Source organism: Pinus tabuliformis, chromosome 7 (genome assembly GCF_031772625.1).
Source record: "Pinus tabuliformis cultivar Carrire ecotype Pingquan chromosome 7, CPIR1, whole genome shotgun sequence".
In the NCBI taxonomy this organism is placed as follows: domain Eukaryota; kingdom Viridiplantae; phylum Streptophyta; class Pinopsida; order Pinales; family Pinaceae; genus Pinus; species Pinus tabuliformis.
The window spans coordinates 1,414,260,364-1,414,281,030 of record NC_142293.1 but is presented as its reverse complement, the minus strand read 5'-3'; the positions used below and the strand labels follow the sequence as shown (position 1 = coordinate 1,414,281,030).

The window sequence follows — 20,667 nt, the reverse complement described above, 5'->3', positions numbered from 1 at the left end:
TTGGGTTTATTTATTGAAGAACAAATCTGATGCTTTTCAAACATTCAAGAATTTTCATAAATGGATTGAAAATGATGCACAATCTCATATTGGGTCTATTCGCACTGATAATGGAAAAAAATAGACATCAAATGAATTTGAAAACTATCTTCGCCAACATGGGATCAAACATCAAACAACTGTGCCTTATAATCCCCAACAGAATGGTGTAGCTGAAAGAATGAATAGGACAATCTTAAATATGGTACGATCCATGCTCTTCTTCAAAAATGTAAAGATAATGTTTTGGGCTGATGCTGTTCTATGTGCTGCATATATAAAGAATAGATGTCCATCTAATGCTATAAGAAACAAGACCCCATATGAAATGTGGTATGGACATGTTCCTTCGGTAAAGCATCTCAGGGTCTTTGGTTCCACCTGTTATGCCTTGATACCAAAGGTACATAGAAACAAACTTGGTGCTAGAAGTCGTAAGTGTATCTTTCTGGGGTATTCAAACACCTCCAAAGCATACCGCCTCTATGATGAAGTAAATAAGAAGTTTGTTGTATCTAGAGATGTAATTTTTCTTGAATCATCCAAAACTGACAATGTTGTTGAGCGACAACTTGATCGCTTGGATAGATTCGCAAAAGCAAAATCATTTCAAGAATTTGATAATCAGATTTCACATCTTGAAGCAGGGATTCCTATACTAGATCAACATGTGGAATCTTCTTTTGAAGAACACTCTTCCCCGCATGAAACTCCAACAACGAATGATGCTTTAAGTGATGTGATTGATAGAATTGGGAGACTCAATCTTGATTCAGTCCCAACTCAATCAACGAAGCAGCCTGGACCATCTGAAAAAGGTCCCCCAAAGTGGCTGACAAAGACACTTGAAAGTGTTCATCCTGATGAGGTTGGAAAGACAGGAACTAGAAATTCAAACCGGCAAAATGGAGGTGATGTGGATGACTCTAATTCACCTGTTGATATGGATGTTTCTTATGATTGTGAATTGAACTTGTCTACAGATTTTGAACCAACTTCCTTCAAAGAAGCTGCTTTTGATGATGAAGGGAAAGAAGCAATGCAAAAGGAGTATGATGCCCTCATAAAGAACGACACTTGGAAGCTGGTTGATCCTCCATTAGGAACCAAACCAATTGGTTGCAAGTGGGTCTACAAGAACAAGTATAAAGCTGATGGCTCACTTGACAAGCACAAAGCTAGGCTTGTGGCAAAAGGTTTTGCACAGAAGGAAGGGGTCGATTATGAGGAGACTTTTGCCCCCACAGCAAAATGGGCTACCATCCGGACACTCTTTGCACTAGCAGCTTAGAACGGTTGGAAAGTCCACCAAATGGATGTAAAAACTGCTTTCTTAAATGGAGATCTAAAAGAGAATGTTTTTATGTTCCAGCCTGAAGGATTTGTTGTGAAAGGACATGAACATAAAGTTCGCAAACTGGTGAAGTCCTTGTATGGCCTCAAACAAGCACCGCGAGTCTGGTATGAAAAACTAATTGAGCATCTTCTAAAACTCAATTTCAAACATTATGATCTTGATGATGCAACTTTATTTGTCAAGAAAGTTGGCAAAACAGTTGTATATCTTGTGGTATATGTAGATGATTTTTTTGATCACAGGGAATAATGAAAGCTACATTGCATCCATAAAAAAGGAATTGGTGAAAAGTTTTGAAATGACTGATTGGGCTATGTTCATTACTATCTTGGCATTGAAGTAACCCAACATCCGAAGTCCATTTTTCTTTCTCAAAAGAAATACATTGGAGATCTGTTGAACAGGTTTGGCATGATAGAGTGCAATCCTCTTACTACTCCAATGGAACAAAACTTAAAGCTCACATCTATTGAAGGAAAAGAATTTGAAAGATGCAACAAAGTATAGACAACTTGTAGGAAGTCTCAACTACCTAACTATTACCAGACCAGACATTTCGTTTGCTGTTGGAATCTTCTCCAGGTTTATGCAAAAGCCTTGTGAGGGACATTGGTCTGCTGCAAAAAGTGTTCTAAGGTACCTGAAGGGAACTCAACACTTTGGAATCAAGTATACACAGGTGGACGACTTCAGCTTGATTGGATACTTTGATTCAGACTTCGATGGAGACAAAGAAACTGGGGTATCTACTTCAGGATATGCTATGAGTCTTGGATCAGGAGCTGTCTCTTGGAGATCACGCAAACATTCAGTTCCAGCAGATTCCACAACAGAAGCAAAATACGTGGTAGCAGCTGAAGCAACAAAAGAAATTGTGTGGCTCAGGAAAATTCTTGAAGATTTGCAGGTAAAACAAGTACAATCAACTCCACTCATGATTGACAATACCTTTGCAATAAAGTTGGCCAAGAACCCAAAGTTCCATGATCGAACGAAGCACATCAATACTAAATATCATCTGATTCGACATCATGTTGAGGCCAAAACAATCCATCTCCGTCATTGTTCCACAAATGAGAAAATTGCAGACATCTTCACTAAAGCGTTTGGAAGAGAAAAGCTTGAATGATTCAGAATGATGCTTGGGCTCACCAACATCCCTTCAGATTATGGGGGGGAATGTTGACACCTAATACTTGTGAGTGGGTGAATATATGTAAATAGATAAATAAGAAATATGAACAATCATCGGGAGATGAACTGAACAGTTTCTCCCTCATGTATATAATGAAGACCTACCTGATGGAATATGACACACGAATCATTTTTTCCTTATGGAGTTACTGCCTGGCCTGACACTCCTATTGAGATGTTCAAACTTCTTCCACCATCCCTACTCTTAAGGAGTGTTGAGCCATCCTCTGTATATAGATAGGAAGTGCTATATAAAAGAAAAGGAAATGACAGAAAAAATATATTTATATGATTACTAACAATTCTATGATTTGTCAAATGGAGGATAGGGGGTCTCATCAAGAGCCAGCCTACCATGATCATAAGAAAGCAGTGAAGTGGTATTCCCACTATGGCCACCACACCAGGGATATGATCCAATGGGCACAACAGAAAAAAATAAAAGTCCTTAGAATAGGAAGTTTCATCACGAGCCGGCCTGCCCACCTTTCACTCATTCCTGGTGAATGGCATTGTGATCCAACTAGTTACCAAGCCAACACAATGGCCTCCATTCTGACATCACAAAGCACTTTCCTAGGCATATATAAATGATTATGGTTCCAAGGGTGAAAAAACAACTTTGTCAAGGTTATAAACACTTGTGGGCAATAGAGCTCTGCTGATGGTATTGGAGTCATATTTTTCAACACCAATAGTAATTATAAACCCTTTTCTTATTTCTTTATATTTATTTCAAAAGAGGTTATGTTCCCAAATTCCTTTTTGAACCTTTTATGCATGAATATTGTTTAAAAATCAATCATAACGGTTTAAGTGGGATGAGGACCGCATAAGCATTTTACCTACGTCAGCTGTCCTTTTCCCTTTTTCGCATCACTCCATAGCATCTCCATATCTATTCACGATTTTCATCATAAGCCTCGATTTCAGCAACTCGATACTTTTTGTGATCTTGTCATGAATATGTACACCTTTCCTTTTTTATACTATACGATTGCCGTCCAGTACGCTGCTCCTCCATTTAAATTGGTCGAGGACGACCTATCATACTTAGGGGGGGCGTGGGTGACTTCCAAAATACTCCTGCATATGTGTTAGTTTCCTATTTGGAGGTACTAGACTGCATCAGATCCATTAATAGCAAGTTTTAATGGTATTGATGTTAAAAAAGGGATATTATCCGATATGCACAGTTTGCTGTTCCATTGTTATCTCTGTGAATTGCTGTGTAAAATTAACAGTGTGCAGAACTTAGACGGAATGGGAGGTCGATCAGTATGCAGCGAGCCACAGGTACTAACAGTTTCCAACGTTGCACGAGAAATTTTGGTAAGAGCAGGATGGATCGCCTATTTTACACGGTTACAGCAGCCCCATGAAACTGTGGCTATCGAATTTCTGCAGAATTTGCAGGACGATCATTCCATAGTAAGAGGAAGGCGAATAACAGTGACAGATACAGTAATTGCAGAAGTATCTGGACTACCAGCAGTTGGTCCCATATGGACACATAAGAAAGTGAGACTTCAAGATGCCATGGCCACCTTTCGGGACGAGGGATAGAACCTGATCGTTAAAGGAAAAGGAGTCCAACCTTCATCTCTGGGGGAACCATGGACGAAACTAGCTAGAGTAGTGCAGAGCTACATTACATGCGACGGGAGAAAGGATGTGGTAAGACCACGCCACCTCAAATTATTATCAGTATTAAAATAGAAATGTGCCGTAAATTTGCCTGCATATCTAAATTTTTTGCTGCATGATGCTGCTGAGAGCATAAAGAAATCCCGTCATATAGGTACTGTAGTGAGCCACCATTGTTTAATTCGATTAATAGTAAGTTATAGCCTTGCTCAACAACAGACCAGTTGGGAAGAATTGGTGTTTTCCATAGACGGGGGACTAGCCTTACCAGCCCCAAAAAGAAAAAGAACCGCCAACACAGCAAGCAGGCCTCTGAAACGCAGACACTCCTCCAGATTAAGAATAGGCAGGGGAATGTTTGAGAACCTCCAGGGTAGCAGCAGCCAACCCTTAGAATTACTTAGTTCTAAAAACGAGCAACCTTCACAACCCGAAGGAAGAGATAACCAAGAGTCAGAATTGGAGGAAGAAACTGAACACACTAGTGAAGAAGAGAGGGAGGGAACTGAACTTCCTTTAAACCCTAGCGCAAGTCCACCACAAAACCCATTGCAGGAGGACGAATTGGCCCAAATTTTGGCCAATATGAGTGAGTATATTCAGCCCCAAAGTCCGCTCAACCTCAATATTGAGGCAGAGCAATCACAGGAACACTCTGCCCACACCAAGAATTCATCAGAAGAAATAAATAATGAGGAAGAAGTAGGAGCAGAAGCCACTCAGGAAGTGGCAGACCAAACTAGGGTTACCCCTCCAGAGGAACCTAGTTTGGAGAATGTAAACACTGAAGAGACACTCCAAACAGAGGATATGGAAACTAGCCAGGGCAAAGGCACAACCCTTGAAGAGCAAAATCCAACTGAACAACCGAGCCCAGAAAGAATAGAGACAGTTAGGGAAATAGCTGTTCCTCTTGAGAAGAAGAAGAAAAGTGAAATTAAGAGGCTGTGAAAGGAACAACAAAAACTGCAAAATTTAGTAAAACAACTTAGACGGAAGATAAGGGCACTAAAAAGGGGGAAATTTCAAGAAGAGCCCTGAAAACAGTGGATGCAGCCATACAAACTGAACCCCATGATACAAAGGCCACGGAGACTCAAACCGAGCCCATACGCATTCAAGATGGTAAGGAACAACATGCAGCTGTTACAGACGCAGCTGCCCAAACAGAAAATGCATATGTCTGCGATAAAGATGTTCAAATAGAGGCACTATCCTCCAGCAATACGGCCACCCAGACATTCCGTGATAAAGAGACACAGACTATGGGCACTCGGAATTGTGATAAGAGTACCCAGATAAATATTCAACCCAAAGATGTTTTGATGAACAACCACCTTGGTATAACACAACTCCAAGAGGATTCGGCATAAGATCAGCGGACTATAGAGAAGCTTGAGGAAGAGACTGTTCCTCAGAAGAAATACCAAGAATTACAACAACAATTAAGGAACATTAATGCATTAGAGAATGAAGCCTTCAATAAATATCGAAGGGTAGAAGAAAAGGTTGAAGAGGTAAAGAATAGTTTGAAAACAGTCAGGAGTCAAATGGATACTCTCTGTTCCTTATATACAGATGTTCTAGCATGTAGGTCACTTGCCAAAAACTATGCTTTATTTTTGTTAGAAAGATATTTACAGTTAAAAATTAAGGTTGTTAAGGCAGGGAAATCTATAGAATTAAAAATTGTTGATGATTTTATAAATTGTTGTAAACACCATGGAGTAAAAGTTCAACGATTACTCTGTGAGTTTTATTTACATAATTTTATATTGGAAGAGGAAATGGAGAAGAATCCCAGTCCTTTTGTGGGTGATGTACAGTTTCAAGCATTTATTTCATTTGTTGTTAACCAGTTAAAGTGGCTCAAGGCCCATAATACTTTTTAGAGACAAGAAAATGGGCTAGACCTTTGGGTTAGGGGTGAACTGAAAAACCCATTACAGCTGCTGGCTAAACATAAAAGCCTAATGAAAAAGGAAGGAGTGATCCAAACCCTGGGACCCATCCACAAAGAAATTGTCCAGCAAGGGGTAGAATATTTCCTCTCTATCAAAGACAATTCCTTGGCAGCAGCTAAATTCAGATGGAAGACTTCCAATTGGAATATACAAGACAGAGAGCCATTCAATTACAAGAACTTCAAGTTAGCTGCAGATCGCTTGGTTACCTATAGTAACCTCATTTTGAGGGAAGGCCCATATTGGCTTGGTTGTAGGTTTCGAAGCCCTATTATCTGGTATCCTGCAGAAGGGTACAAGGCCATATATGAGTTGCCTGAAGGGCAGACAGGGCCCATCTTTGAAGTTTTAGCTACAAATCATGGTTTTAGACCACTGCATGACAATCCCTCTCCAGCCTATTCTTTGACTGCTTTGCATGCAAATTACATGGTTTTCATGAGGCCATGAAAAAGGGTAAGCAGGGGGGTGTGTTGAGCTATGGAAAAGGTATGAATTTGCCATTTATTTCCTTATCTTTTTCTTTTATCATAACTCCTTTTATTCCTAAGATGATAATATATCAAAGAATTATAGCGAAAACTAGGGAGTTATTGATTATTGCGAATTAGTTAATTATTGTCTTTTTCCATGCAGAAAATAGAAGAAATGGAAAACTACCATTTTGAAGGAAAAGACAAAATAGAGTAACTGCTGTTCCTTCACTAGGAAGCTGTATCCAGACAAGCAGATCAAGATCGGAGCGCACAGTTAAGGATAAGGATGGAAAATCGCAGCATCAGTGCAAGAAGACAAAGGGATTGACTGGAGTTAGAAGATGGAGCGTATCCCTCAGGATCTATTGATCCTGAGGGATCGTTGTTTTACAATCTATCTGTTATTCCTTGTTTTATCCGCCTGTCCATTATAAAAGGGACAACGCTTGTAAAGATTAGGGGATGGATTATCAATTATCGTTATTCAGAACTCACTGTTGTATTTCTACTTTGATTATCGACTCTCGTTGATTAAAACAGAGTACGATTGCCTGTAACATTTTCATATGATTAATACATAAGTCGGTTGCTGTTCCATTCGTTTATACTGAAGTAGTTCGGCGGTGCTTCACTAGCGGCTAAGGGCCCGACCCTGGTGGATCCACTTGCTATCTGTACCATTACTTTCAATCGCAGTCATGTGATGGTTTGGTTTGGTTTTCATTCATTTAAATCACATTACTTTACTGTTCTTTATTTCCAGAGTTTATGAATTGCCTTACTGTATATGTTATAACTGAATCGCGTTGTCATTCCTTTTCATCATAATGAGATTATTATCTTGAGAAACTATATTGTTATGCTGTTCGTTTCAATTATAAAGCTTCGCTGTTCATTCTAGTAAACTGACTTTGCTGTTCATTGTAGATTGCTGTTGTTTCTATTAAATAAGATTGCTGTTCATTTCTGTTGAATGATCGCTGTTTGTTTCTACTAGATAACATTGCTTTTCATTTCTTTTATGCAAGTATTTGGTTTTGCCTTTTAGCATCATTACAGTTAGCGCATTTTCTATTAGCTTCCTTGTCATTTCTCATTAGTCGCTTTAGTGTGGAGTGTGAGATCAACAACTGTAAAGAACATTGGCTACTATTGTCAGAGTTCTCAGATTGTGGATCTTGTTTATGTTTGATTTCATTTTCATCAGTTGACAAAGGAAAGAGTTGTTGCTACTGCATCTTTGACTAATAATTGCTGTTAATTTCCTGAGTGAATGATTTAGTTTCAGAGCACTGAGTTTCTTTTAATTGCAAATAGGTTTTATTTCAAGCATCCGTTTACTCTTGTATTTGAAGCACTGTACTGCAAATTGGAAAACATTACTCTTGGATTAAATTGCCACCTTAGATTGAGTACACTCTTGAAATAGAAAATCGTTCTTGGATTGATAATTAATGTAGGATAAATAGGAGTTAAAGGGACACCTTTTACACCTCAACATAGCTGTCCCAGTCGACCCCAGTGATAATTACAGGTACGAGGAGGTGATGGCAAAGGCCAAGTGCATTATCCTTGACGGGATCAAGGATCATGTGGTACCACATATAGCGGAGAAGGAAACGACATTTGAGATGTGGGAGGTTCTTAAGAAGCTGTACCAGCATACTTCTGTGCAGAGAAGAATGCTGCTTGAGAATCAGATGAAGAAGGGACAATCGATTGACACCTTCCTCGGAGGACTGAATGAGATCCGAGACCAGTTGACCCTTATAGGAGCCACATCGGAGCAGGAGCTAATGGTGAGGACAACCCTGAATGCTGTCTCAGAAGACTGGGAAGTATTTGTCCAGAGTATACTGGGCAGAGAGACACTTCCACCTTGGGACGAGATGTGGGAAGCTCTTCGCCAAGAAGAGATCAGACTGTAGTCGAAGACAGGTAGCAGCAGCAAGGGGATCAAAGTCCAGCAGGAGGAGGAAGACGTGGCCCTAGTGTCTGAGGGAAAGCAGGAAAATCGGAAGAAGAAGGATCTCTCCAAGATCAAGTGCTTCCACTGTGGGGAGCTGGGTCAATATGCGACCTAGTGTCCAAGGAAGAAGTGTAAGGGAGAGTCTTCCGAGACTAAGGCATCGCCAACACAGGCAGAGAAGGAAGTTTTGACAGACGATGACTGTGCCATGAGTGCACATGCACCACTTGAGCGGAAGTGGGTAGACATCGAGTTGTAGTCAGGCAGACTACAGGCAATGAGGGGCAGGATCCTCGAGGTACCCAACCTCTTAGATTAGACCTTGCTACAGGAGCCTTGACGAGGAGTAGCAGGATTGGCTGATATGGGTAGAGACAAATGCGGATGGAGCGGCGGAGAGAGCTACAGTGTAGGAGTCGCGAGACAGCGGAAGGCTAGCAGGTTGCAGCAGTGCGAGAGGCACAAGAGTGTTGTACTAATGCAAGATGGCACAGAGAGGTGTGCAACGGTGCAAGATGCAGGGAGTTGTTGGAGCACATGTCAGCGGTAGAGGGAGTTTCAACATCAGTGGGTGTCTCTAGCCCAACAGGGAGGTCAGATGGGGAGATTAGTTACTACCTTCTCGGTAATTGAGTTGCAGTGCAACAGTGGGCAGCACGATGCAACATGATGAGAGGAGGTGCAGTGTAGATGCAGTGCTGGGAGAAAGGATCAACAACAACATGGATGCAGAGGGAGCTGTTGTACAAATGCAGCAATGACAGTGGCAGAACCATGGGCAACAGTACAGGATGCAGCAATGCAGAGGATGTTGGGCAAGAAGACCTAGCATCAACACAGGTACTGATGCCGGATGATCAGAGTAATACTCAGTGAGGAGTATTGCTAGAGCACAATCCTCGCTAAGAGGGAGTGTTGATTTGGGTAGCATCGGATGTGCTCTAGCCACAAAATTTGGTGGAGAGGCTTGGGCACATGAGATCTCCAATACTCGGAAAGGGTTTGGGCAGATTCTAAACAGTTCAAGAGATATTAAAACAATTAATATTTTAGTGGAGTACCTAAGTTTAAACTTAGGGAAAATAAAATATTAATGTGTATTAATATGAAATTGTGTTAGAATGGTCCAAAAGACATGGATTAAACTAGATCTAATCTTAGCCGTTGATATGTCAACAGGGAAAGTATAAGAGGAGGCTTAAGGGTCACTTGGAGAGCACACCAGAGTGATCAGTCATTCTATTCTCTAGAACGAGGTTTGCTAAGAGAGATAGAATTAGTGATCGGAGAGCAGTCGAGGGGCATTGAGTATAGAGAGGCAAAGATAGTGCCGGGAGAGCAGCAGAGCAGCTAGACAGAGTGACGCAGGAGCAACTAGTGCTCATGCAGGGCCATGTAAAGGTAGCTAAGTGCTGCGCAAAGCACTAGAGAGACCAGCGTAGCTGACACAGAGGCTCAGAGAGTTGACGCAGGGCCTCCTGGGGCTGACGCAGGCCAAGATAGGTTGATGTAGGGCCAAGGCTGGGCTAGGAGACGCTGACGTAGTCCAGATTGGGAAGACGCCGGGGTTTCTGGGGCAGATTGGTGCTGAGTAGCTGTTGGAAGGATTATCTAGGGTTTCAACTAGTAGATTTGTCAGAAACAGAGAGGTGTTATTGCTAAGAAAATTCTTTGTTGGGTAGGCTAGTTTCGGCACGCAGATTGTACTCTGATATTGCTTAGTAAGAAAACCCGCAGATAACTGCACCGGTTTTCCCAAATTGGGGTTTTCAGGGGACGTTAGTCCAAAAATAATGGTGTCATATGATGTGTTTGTTTCTGTTTTTTTTTAGTTGCTGATCTGTAATATGTTGAGCATGCACTAGTGTTTATTTTCAGTATTTACATTGTAAATAACTTGTTAAGGAAAATAACAAGTAGGTAGGAATAAATTAGATAAAGTGCATGGAAGGTTTATAACTAAATAAACTTAGAAACTTCAACAATATCTATCTCCGACTGAGAGGTACTACTGCTGAGATCATTCTCTGTTGGGTGAGCCGGTTTGGCACCCAGATTTTATTCTGAAACTGCTTGATAATAAAACCCTCAGATAGCTACATCGGTTTTCTCGCATTGGGTTTTTCTGGGGACATTAGTCCAAAAATAATGGTGTCACTTGTGTTCTTGTTTTTTGTTCAGTTGATGATCTGTAATGTGTTGAGCATGTACTTGTATTTATTTTCAGTATTTGCATGGTAAATAACTTGTTAATTAAACAAAACAAGTAGGCAGAAATAAATCAGAAAGTACATGAAGAATTTCTAACAGTTAGACTTAGAAATTCCAACAAATTTTGTCCACTAATACAATTTTTTTTGCTAAAAGAATACTCTAGTTGGACCATTTTTTGAGTTTTACTTCAAACTTAGTTAAACCCATAACCCAGTTCCACATTTGTTGTTGACACCAATGTTACTAGGCTTGAAGTTGGGAAAAGCCCACTGTGGTAGAAGAGCCAAGAGTTTGACTTTGATCAAGAAAAGCTTGAGAAAAATTTGGTAGGTACAAAATTTTTAAGAATATACAAATATATAAATAAATACACTAGCACAAAAAGTCAGACTGGGAAAAAATGGGCAAAAATCAGTGAGCGGAGTTTGACACGTGATTATTTGCGATTAAAAATATAAATATATAGACAAGTAGGAAAAAAATAGACTTACTAGACTTGAAACGGGGGAAAACCCAGTGAGGCATAAGAGCCAAGAGTTTGACTTGGGTTGGGAAAAACATGTCAAAAAGTTGAGAAAAGATTGGCAAGTACAAAACTTTAAGAATGCACACAAAAAAATATAAAGAAATACACAAGTACAAAAAATCAGATTGGGAAAAATTTGGGAAAAATCAGTGAGTAGAGTTTGATACATGATCAATTGCGAGTAAAAATAAAATGAAATACACAAGTACAAAAGCTTTGGATTCAGAAAAACTTGGGGAAAAATCAGCAAGCATAGTTTCTCTCATGATTAATCACGAGTTAAACTTATGCTGACTAAGTCAAACTTAGTCTACCTTGAGTTTGACATGTGCTGAGCCAGAAAAATTCTTTTCTAGCTTGATTTGGGTCAAAATCGTGATTGAGTGAGTTTGATTTACGATTCTTGTGACATCTGTTGACACCATAATGCCAAATGGGATTCACGAGTACCTTATCATCTATCCTAGCCATATTAAATTCCATTCTTATCAAGCCACTTGGGAGGCGTCCTCTTGTCCAATCAGAAGAGCCTGTGCTTTCTGTTCATTCACTTCAGCTTCAACTACTTAGGCAAAGCTGTCTAGGCAACTGATCCAAGTGGATACTGGTGGCCATTGGCCAATTCCACTTGGACCCCCACCATTGTTTCTTTCAGTTTTTCAGTTTCCTTTATTATAGCACAATTTACTATTTTTAGTAGTTTTTCGGGTCCTAAACTTTCTAAGCCGTTTTGAGGCCCTAAACGATGTTTTTTTGGCAATCTATCGCCAATGATTTTTTAAATAAAATCGTCATTTCCGTCGTAGTCCTCGGAGAGATCTTTCCAATGGGTTATCATGTGTGTCAAACGAAGATAATATGACCAAGTGGCGACCTCGAGAAGTTGGCTATCCAACTCACCCCAACGAGGCCCATAAACTCTTGGTGTTACATCTCCTTGGGTTAGGGTTTTGATTGTTTAGGGTTTACTCTTATTGTTTAATAATAAAAACACCCTTGAGCCTGATTGTAACGCAGTTCAGAAGCATGTAGCCGCCACATCTCTTCTCAAAGATAAGCTACCATCGCCCAAGCTAGTCTTATTTCCATTCTGTTTGTAAGCATATTTCACTATTTGATATTAATGAAATGAAGTGTTATTTCTACTACATCTTTGAATTTATGGTTATATCTGTAAATTGTTGTGTTCCTGTTTAAATCTGGATCAGTGGTGTTAGAGCGATCTGCTCTTTCTCTGTTTTTCTTTGCATGTCCCCAACTAGGTCGAGATATAAGGAGTTAGGGCTTGAACTGGTCGAACCTTTGCAAGACCAGCCTTGCGAATCCCGATGGCCTCCCACGGCAGATGAAAAGAAAGACGAGGGGGCAGGAGATCCCATCAAAATCTTGCTCGAGGAAGCCCTTGAGCAACAAAGGAACGTGATGATGGAGAACTTTGACCAGATCCTTCAGCAGCTACCCAGGGGCCACACATCTACTTTTGACAGCTACTTTGGAAGTGCCACACCCTTTAAGGTACAAGTTAACTTTGACATTCCCATATTTGAGGGTCAGATAGATGCAGACACTGTAGATAAATGGTTAAATCTGCTAGAAGGATATTTTTCCGTTCATGATTTTTCTCGACGGGAAAAGATCACATTTGCACTTCTCAAAGTAGCCCCCCACATCAAGGACTGGTGGGAACCTACTGTGAGTAGAAGGATGAAAGTACGAACTCAATGTTTTCAGCCGCACCCACTTGGAACTTGTTCCAGGATGCCGTCAAGGAGCAGTACTACCCTTTTAGGAGCTATGAGGATAAATACATAAAGTGGACAACGCTATGACACGGGAGGGACCAAGATGTGCCGGAGTTTACCAATGTTTTTCATACTCTTCGCACAAAGTTGGGTATCAAGGATTCTGAGAAACATTTGGTTCTCAAGTACCTTGGCTGCCTGCACAAGTATGTCCAGGACAAGATGGAATTCCTGGACATCTCCTCGCTTGGCGCGACATACCAATATGTGGTTAAGATCGAGCATAAGCTTAAACCAAAGAAGCGAGACTTTGGATCTGCGAATCCGAAGCAAGGGAAAGGTGCCGCCAAACCTAGAACAAAGGACAAAGCCAAGGTGGGGCGGCCCAAGACAACCCGCCAAAGCCGCAAGCAAATAACAACGCCACGAAGCCAAAGAAGGACATGGGAAAGTGTTGTGAGTTCCATAAGAGCTCCACTCACAACACAAGTGAGTGTTGGGCCAAGCAGTCACTGGTGGCCGAGCTAAAGGCTTCGGAATCATATGCATGTTACGACTCTGAGTCAGAACTTGACAAGGGCAATGACAAAGGGAAGCAGATTATTGATGCGGAGCCCAACGCCACCGTTGCCACCACGAAGATCCAGAAGGAGGAACTCGAAGATCCAAAGGAGGAGCGCCTCTTCCACTCCCAGATGTGGGTAAAGGGTTCCCCGCTACAGTTCATTGTCGACAACAGGAGTCAAAAGAACCTCATTTCGATAGAGGTCGTGAAGCGACTGGGCTTACCGACCACAAAACATCCACAACTGTACACCATCGGGTGGCTTCACCAAGGATGGGATCTTCGCGTGAGCCAGTAGTGCCGCCTTCCATACAACATCAAGCCCTTCACAGATGAGGTATTATGTGACGTTGCTCCCCTTGATGTTTGTGATGTATTATTAGGCCAACCATACTTATGGAAGCGACATGCTGTGTATGAGTCAAGGCCTCGTGCTGTTATTGTTACTTTGGGAAATAAGTTGTACAAGATATCGGAGGTAGCACTGCATATCGCCATCTCTTTGGTTACCGCAAAACAATGTAGTAAGGTCATTTTTGTTTTCCTGATGTTACGCCCTCAGGGAAAGAAGAAGACGATGGCCACGACCTCCAGACAGGGCCCCTCCACACGGCAACAACAAATGGACAAGGTCGTGGAGGAGTACGAGGACATTTTCACCTCCCCCACAGGGGTGCCTCTGCATTGTCAGGTCAAACACTCCATTGATCTGACTCCAGGTGCGCTGTTGCCCAATGAACCAATCTATCAGCGCTTCGTTTCGGAGAATGACGAAATCAAAAGGCAGATTCAAGACTTGCTGCAAAAATGTCACATCGTCCGAGTTCATCGCCCTGTGGGAGTTCGATCGAGTTGGTACAGAAGAAGGATGGGACTTGGAGACACTGTATTGACTGTCGGGCGCCGAACAAGATCACTGTCCGGAATAGTTACCTGATCCCATGGTTTGATGACCTTCTGGACCAACTGAAGGGGGCAAAATATTTTAGCAAGATTGACTTGAAGTCTAGCTATCACCAGGTACCAATCGAACCCTCTGATGTGTGGAAGACTGCCTTCAAAGCCAAGGAGGGCCTTTTCGAATGGTTGGTTATGCCTTTTGGGTTGACGAATGTTCCTGCAACTTTCATGAAGCTAATGGTTGACATCTTGTGGCCATTCACCAACTCATTTGTAGTGGTATACTTGGATGATATCCTGATCTTTAGCCAGAGTTGGGAAGAGCACCTCCACCACATTCGACAGGTTCTCCAAACACAGTGGTAACACAAGCTATGTGCCAATTTGGAGAAATGCACTTTTGGCATGACCCAGGTTCAGTATCTGGGATACATTATTGATGAACGAGGGGTGCATGTGGATCCAGCCAAGATCCAAGTCATTCGGGATTGGCTAGCCCCAACCACTTTGACAGAGCTTCGTAGCTTTCTGGGTCTTGCCAATTTCTACCACAGGTTCGTGTTGGGATTCTCTCATATCACTTGGCCCTTGAGTCAAGTCACCAAGGGAGGAGTGAAAGAAAAATTCTTTTGGTCTAAATCTCAATAGAAGGCATTCGCAGAGTTGAAACATCGTCTCTTCTCTGCATCAGTGCTCACTTTACCAAACTTGCAATAGCCATTTGAGATCGAGATAGATGCCTCTGACTATGCTATTGGGGCAGTCCTTACTCAACAGGGGCATCCAGTGGCATATCACAGTGAGACACTTTCAGACACAGTTTGAAAGTATCCCACTTATGACAAAGAGATGTATTCCATTGTGCAAGCTTGCCAACAATGGAAGCATTACATTTTGGGGAAGGAAACAGTCATCCACACAGACCACCGACCCCTGCAGTTCATACAGATGCAAGGGAAGTTGCAGAATGATCGCCATCAAAAGTGGTCCACATACCTGTAGCAGTTCCATTTGAATATCAAGTATAAGAAGGGTAGCACCAATAATGTTGCAGATTGCCTCAGCCGACCACCGATCATGGCATTAACCACTGTGCTCAACTCTTGTGGGCACGAGACTTCTGATTGGCCACTTCTCTACAAAAGTGACCCAGAGTTCGGCCACACATACTAGATGCTCTTGGAGGGTCAGCAAGTTCCAAATTTTCACCTCCAGGATGCCCTGCTATGCCACCTGGGACACCTTTGTGTTCCTTCAAGTGAGCGAGCCAAGATGATTTGGGAAGCGCACTATAGTCGGGCCGCTAGGCATTTCGGGGTCGAGAAAACAGTGGCAGTACTACAAAAATATTTCTACTGGCCGAATCTTCGACAGGATGTCGGGAAGTACATCAGATCCTACACTACCTGCACCATTGCCAAACCGACCATCAAGAAGCAAGGTCTCTATACTCCGCTGCCTACCCCTAGTCGACCTTGGGAATCCATCTCCATGGATTACTTGTCGGGCCTTTCTTTTACTAAGCATGGCAACGACTGCGTTTTTGTGGTTGTCGACAGATTCTCGAAGATGGCTATTCTGGCGGCCTGCAAGAAGAATATCGTAGTAGAAGCCACTGCTAAACTCTTCTTTGAACGAGTGTGGGTACACTTTGGTATCCCACAGTCTATCATCTCAGATCGGGACAACAGGTTCCTCAGTACATTTTGGTCCAGTCTCTGGTTGATGCTGGACACCAAGCTCACTAAGTCGACAACTTTCCATCCCCAAACTGATGGCCAGACAGAGGTCGTCAATAGGATGATCGTACATATTCTATGCATGTGCGGCTCAAAACATCCATGCACATGGGAGGAGAGCCTCCCCTATGTCCAACACATTTATAACCGGGCTCTCCACAACTCGACTAGCCACAACCCTTTTCAGGTGGGCTTGGGATTCTAGCCACTATGTCCCATTGATGTGGCCATACCATTTGCAGCTACTTAGGCATATTCGACTCATATCCAGTCGGAAGCCGATAAGGCAAACAACTTCATTGATCACATCCAACATATCCGCCAGCAGGTCCATGACATTTTGGAGAAATCAAATGCCAAGTACAAGTAGCGACATGATCAACATCGGGTGCCACACAAGTTTCAAGTGGGTGACAAAGTCTGGTTGCATTTGCAGAAGGAACGCCTTACCGGAGCTTATCGTAAACTCAGACTACTCCGATATGGTCCTTACACCATTACCAACGCTGTGGGCGACAATGCATTTGAGCTCAGCATTCCCCCATTCCTTGGCCTACACCCAGTGTTCAATGTGGATTGCCTTTGATCATACTTCCCACCATTGCTAGACACATCAGACATTGCAGAACAACTCACACCTACAGAGTTAAATCCAGATTGCATGGAGCAAGCCACAACTGATGGATCATGGACACGCAGATCAAGAACACTCGCCAGTAGAAGATCCAATTGTATCGAGTTGTCAAAGCAGGGCAACTCCTTCACCAGGGACCAAGTTCAGCAGAAGTTTCCTCTTCTCATGGAGAAACTCAACGCAATGGGGACCATTGCTTCCTAAAGGGGGAGGAGTGATCCAAGTGGATATTGGTGGCCACCCACCAATTCCACTTGGACCCACACCATTGTTTCTTTCAGTTTTTCAATTTCTTTAATTATAGCACAGTTTACTATTTTTAGCAGTTTTTCGGGTCCTAAACTTTTGGAGTTGTTTTGAGGCACTAAATGATGTTTTTTTGGCCCTAAACGGCGTGTTTTTGGAAATCTATTGCCAATAATTCTCTGTTTAAAATTGTCTTTTCTGTCGTAGTCCTCGGAGAGATCTTTCCAACAGGTTATCATGTGCATCAAACAAAGATAATATGACCAAGTCAGGACCCTGGGAAGTTGGCTGTCCAACTCACCCCAATGGGGCCCATAAACTCTTGGTGTTACATATCCTCGGGTTAGGGTTTTGGTTGTTTAGGGTTTTCTCTTATTGTTCAATAATAAAAAGGCCCTTAAGCCTCATTGTAACGCAGTTCAGAGGCATGTATGCCCTAAACGACGTTTTTTTGGCAAACTACCGCCAACAATTTTATGTTTAAAATCATCTTTTCTGTTGTAGTCCTCAGAGAGATCTTTCTAACGGGTTACCATGCACGTCAAACAGAGATAATATGACCAAGTCGCGACCCGGGAAGTTGGCTGTCCAACTCACCCCAACGGGGCCCATAAACTCTTGGTGTTACATCTCCTCGGGTTACGGTTTTGGTTGTTTAGGGTTTGCTCTTATTGTTCAATAATAAAAAGGCCTTTGAGCCTCATTGTAACGCAGTTCAAAGGCATGTAGTCGCCACATCTCTTCTCAGAGATAAGCTACCATCACCCGAGCTAGTCTTATTTCCATCCTATTTGTAAGCATATTTCAGTATTTGATATTAATGAAATGAAGTGTTATTTCTATTGCATCTTTGTATTTATGGTTATATCTGTAATTTGTTGTGTCCCTGTTTAAATCCGGATCAGCAACTCAACATTCCTTCGAGAGATTATTTTGTGAGAGTCAGAGTAAGTACAGTTTTGTCCTCAAAATGTACATTAAGCAACTGTACATCCATATGAATAATGCCTTGGATCTGTCCCAGGATATGTGCAGCATCTAAAAGGTCCTTAAATGCATATTCCACTATCACATAAAGGTAAGGGACCAGAGGGCAGCCTCGCTAAATGGATCTCTGAAGAGGGATTCGTTCTAAAAGTGTGCCATTGGCACGAGCTCTAGGAGAGACATTCAAATGAGAATTTTGACTGCATGTGTGAAAAGTCTGGCAAAGCCAAGCCATTAACCTTTGTCAAGGATCAATTCCCAGTCAATTCTATCATAAGCTTTGTTAAAGTCAATATGAAGGAAAAGGACTATTGTTTGGATCCTTCACTTTCTTATTTAGTTTTACTAGGTGTTCTTTACAAAGCTTAACTTGCTACGTGGCAATTGCATTATGTTCTGTTATCTTTAGCATCAACATGATTGTATTGTTGACTGATAGAATACCTAGAGGTATTTTTGAATGTTACACGTTTATGCTAGAGTGATCTTTGACTTGGTTAACCTCGTAGGAAGGACTCTTAATTCCTAATTTGTATTAAAGCCCTAGCCAATCTATGTTCTCCCAAGTATGACTAAGATGAACAAAATGGTCGTTCTCTGTATGGCCGTGATGGTATGTATGAAGATATCATGGTGTGGAACCATAAGAGAACTTAGTTTTACTATAGATTGGGACTTGTGATCGATAATTTACACCAAACTCAAGGATAAATATATTCCAAGGTAGAGATTATAATATTTTTTAGAAAATAAATACAAAACTTCAAGATGGAACTCTACATTAAAGCATGTTTATCCTAAAGTAATGCTAGGACAGCTGTTCTCTCAAGCTGCAGTGCTGACATCTGATACATGCTTTGATCAGATATCCTAACTGTTTGGACATTTAGGGTGTTCTATTCTGAACTGGCTGGAAAGGACAAAATTTCTACAGGATATGCCAGTTAACCCTCATGCAGGGTCACTGTTTAGGCACTTAGTTTTAGCTTTAGGAAATGGATTTTTACTTTTAAATGACTGTCATGACCTGTATGGGAAAGGGGATTTCATTCTTATCCTTTTGGGTGGAGGGAACTGAAGAGATGACCATAGGGAGTTGTTTGACTCCTCGTATTAATATTTGGATGTCTGATTTTTCAGGAAATGCTGAAGGATTTCTTTTTGAGGATGATGGTGATGGATATGAATACCAGCAGGGGCAATTCCTTTTGACATATTATAAAGCTGAATCTTCATCATCTATTGTTTCTATCCAAGTCGATAGAACTGAAGGATTATGGAAAAGGCCAAGGCGTAAATTGAATATTCAATTATTGCTTGGTGAGGGTGCCAAGGTATTGAACATGCCCACTCATCATAATGACCAAAATATGCAGAATATAGTTGCTAAGGAATTGATACATTTGTATGTCACTGTTATTTTCTTCTTGCAGATAGAAGCATGGGGACATGATGGAGAAAAGGTTGAAGTTGAGATTCCTTCTGCGGTTGAGATTGCAGAGCTTGTAGCTGAAAGTCAGAAGCAAGACAGTTTAAATATAGGTGTGTTTTCATGAACCCTGACATTTAGAGAGTTGAGATTAAAGGATTTACAATTTACATGTAAATTTTGTATACCTATATTGGTCAAGCATAACACTTTGAGTGTATGTCTCTATTTTGTGCTCAAGTGGATATTTCAGCCTGCAAGGTCACTGTGAAGAACATGCTTATATAGGTTTTCGAAGCCACTTAATTCACATCTATCTACTTTGAATTTTATAAATGCTTGCTACTTCCCATAGCAATTATGAATATTTGCTTTGCTATGAATGATCTGTGTGCTTAACCCTTTTATTATGTTTTAAAATATTTTTCTACAGTCCACTGTCTTGAGATGTCTCCAAGGCAAGGCTGTTTAATTAGTTTATTTAATCTACCAGAGAGATTTTAAACCTTGGTTCTTGGGCCTAATGAGTACCATATATTTAGTTTGTTCAACGTTGCTGCACATTTGATTGTTCTCCCTCTTCAGGATTTTTATTTTGAATGTTGATTGCATATTGGTTTGAAGTTTGAACCACCATGTCTGTTTGATAGAATAAATTAGCTCTGTGAACTTATGTCAGAAATCTTATTATTGAACGTTACTACTAGATATAACACCTCTTTGATGGAATGATTTATAAATCACAAGAAATGAATCAATCAACAGTCTCGAAGTCTTAAATGTTGCTGTTGATTCATCTGGTTTACAGGGAGACCAGTGTATAAAGGAGCCTTATGGAAGGTCAAAATTAATTATTTACAGAAGCAGTTTTTAATTTACTGATTATATATACATTTCTGTAAATATAAGATGTCTTTTTCTTAAAATAGGAGAGCCTTATGGAAGGTTTATTTACATAATATTGCAACCGCTAAAGGGAAAACATTATATATGTGACAGCATATAGCTTACTTTTTACTAAAATGAAAATGAAAATTTG

At 41.2% G+C, this 20,667-nt stretch overlaps 1 protein-coding gene across 4 annotated transcripts in view; it reads left to right on the top strand.

Annotated features, from left to right (window-relative positions):
• HGL1 (heteroglycan glucosidase 1) overlaps nt 1-20,667 on the top strand; it is a 276,953-nt gene that overhangs the window by 196,942 nt on the left and 59,344 nt on the right. For all 4 annotated transcript variants that reach the window (XM_089459848.1, XM_089459847.1, XM_089459849.1 and 1 more), the window contains exons 17-18: nt 19,340-19,533; nt 19,633-19,741. In XM_089459848.1, coding sequence (XP_089315974.1) covers nt 19,340-19,533; nt 19,633-19,741 — 303 coding nt within the window. The remainder of the gene's footprint in view (nt 1-19,339; nt 19,534-19,632; nt 19,742-20,667) is intronic.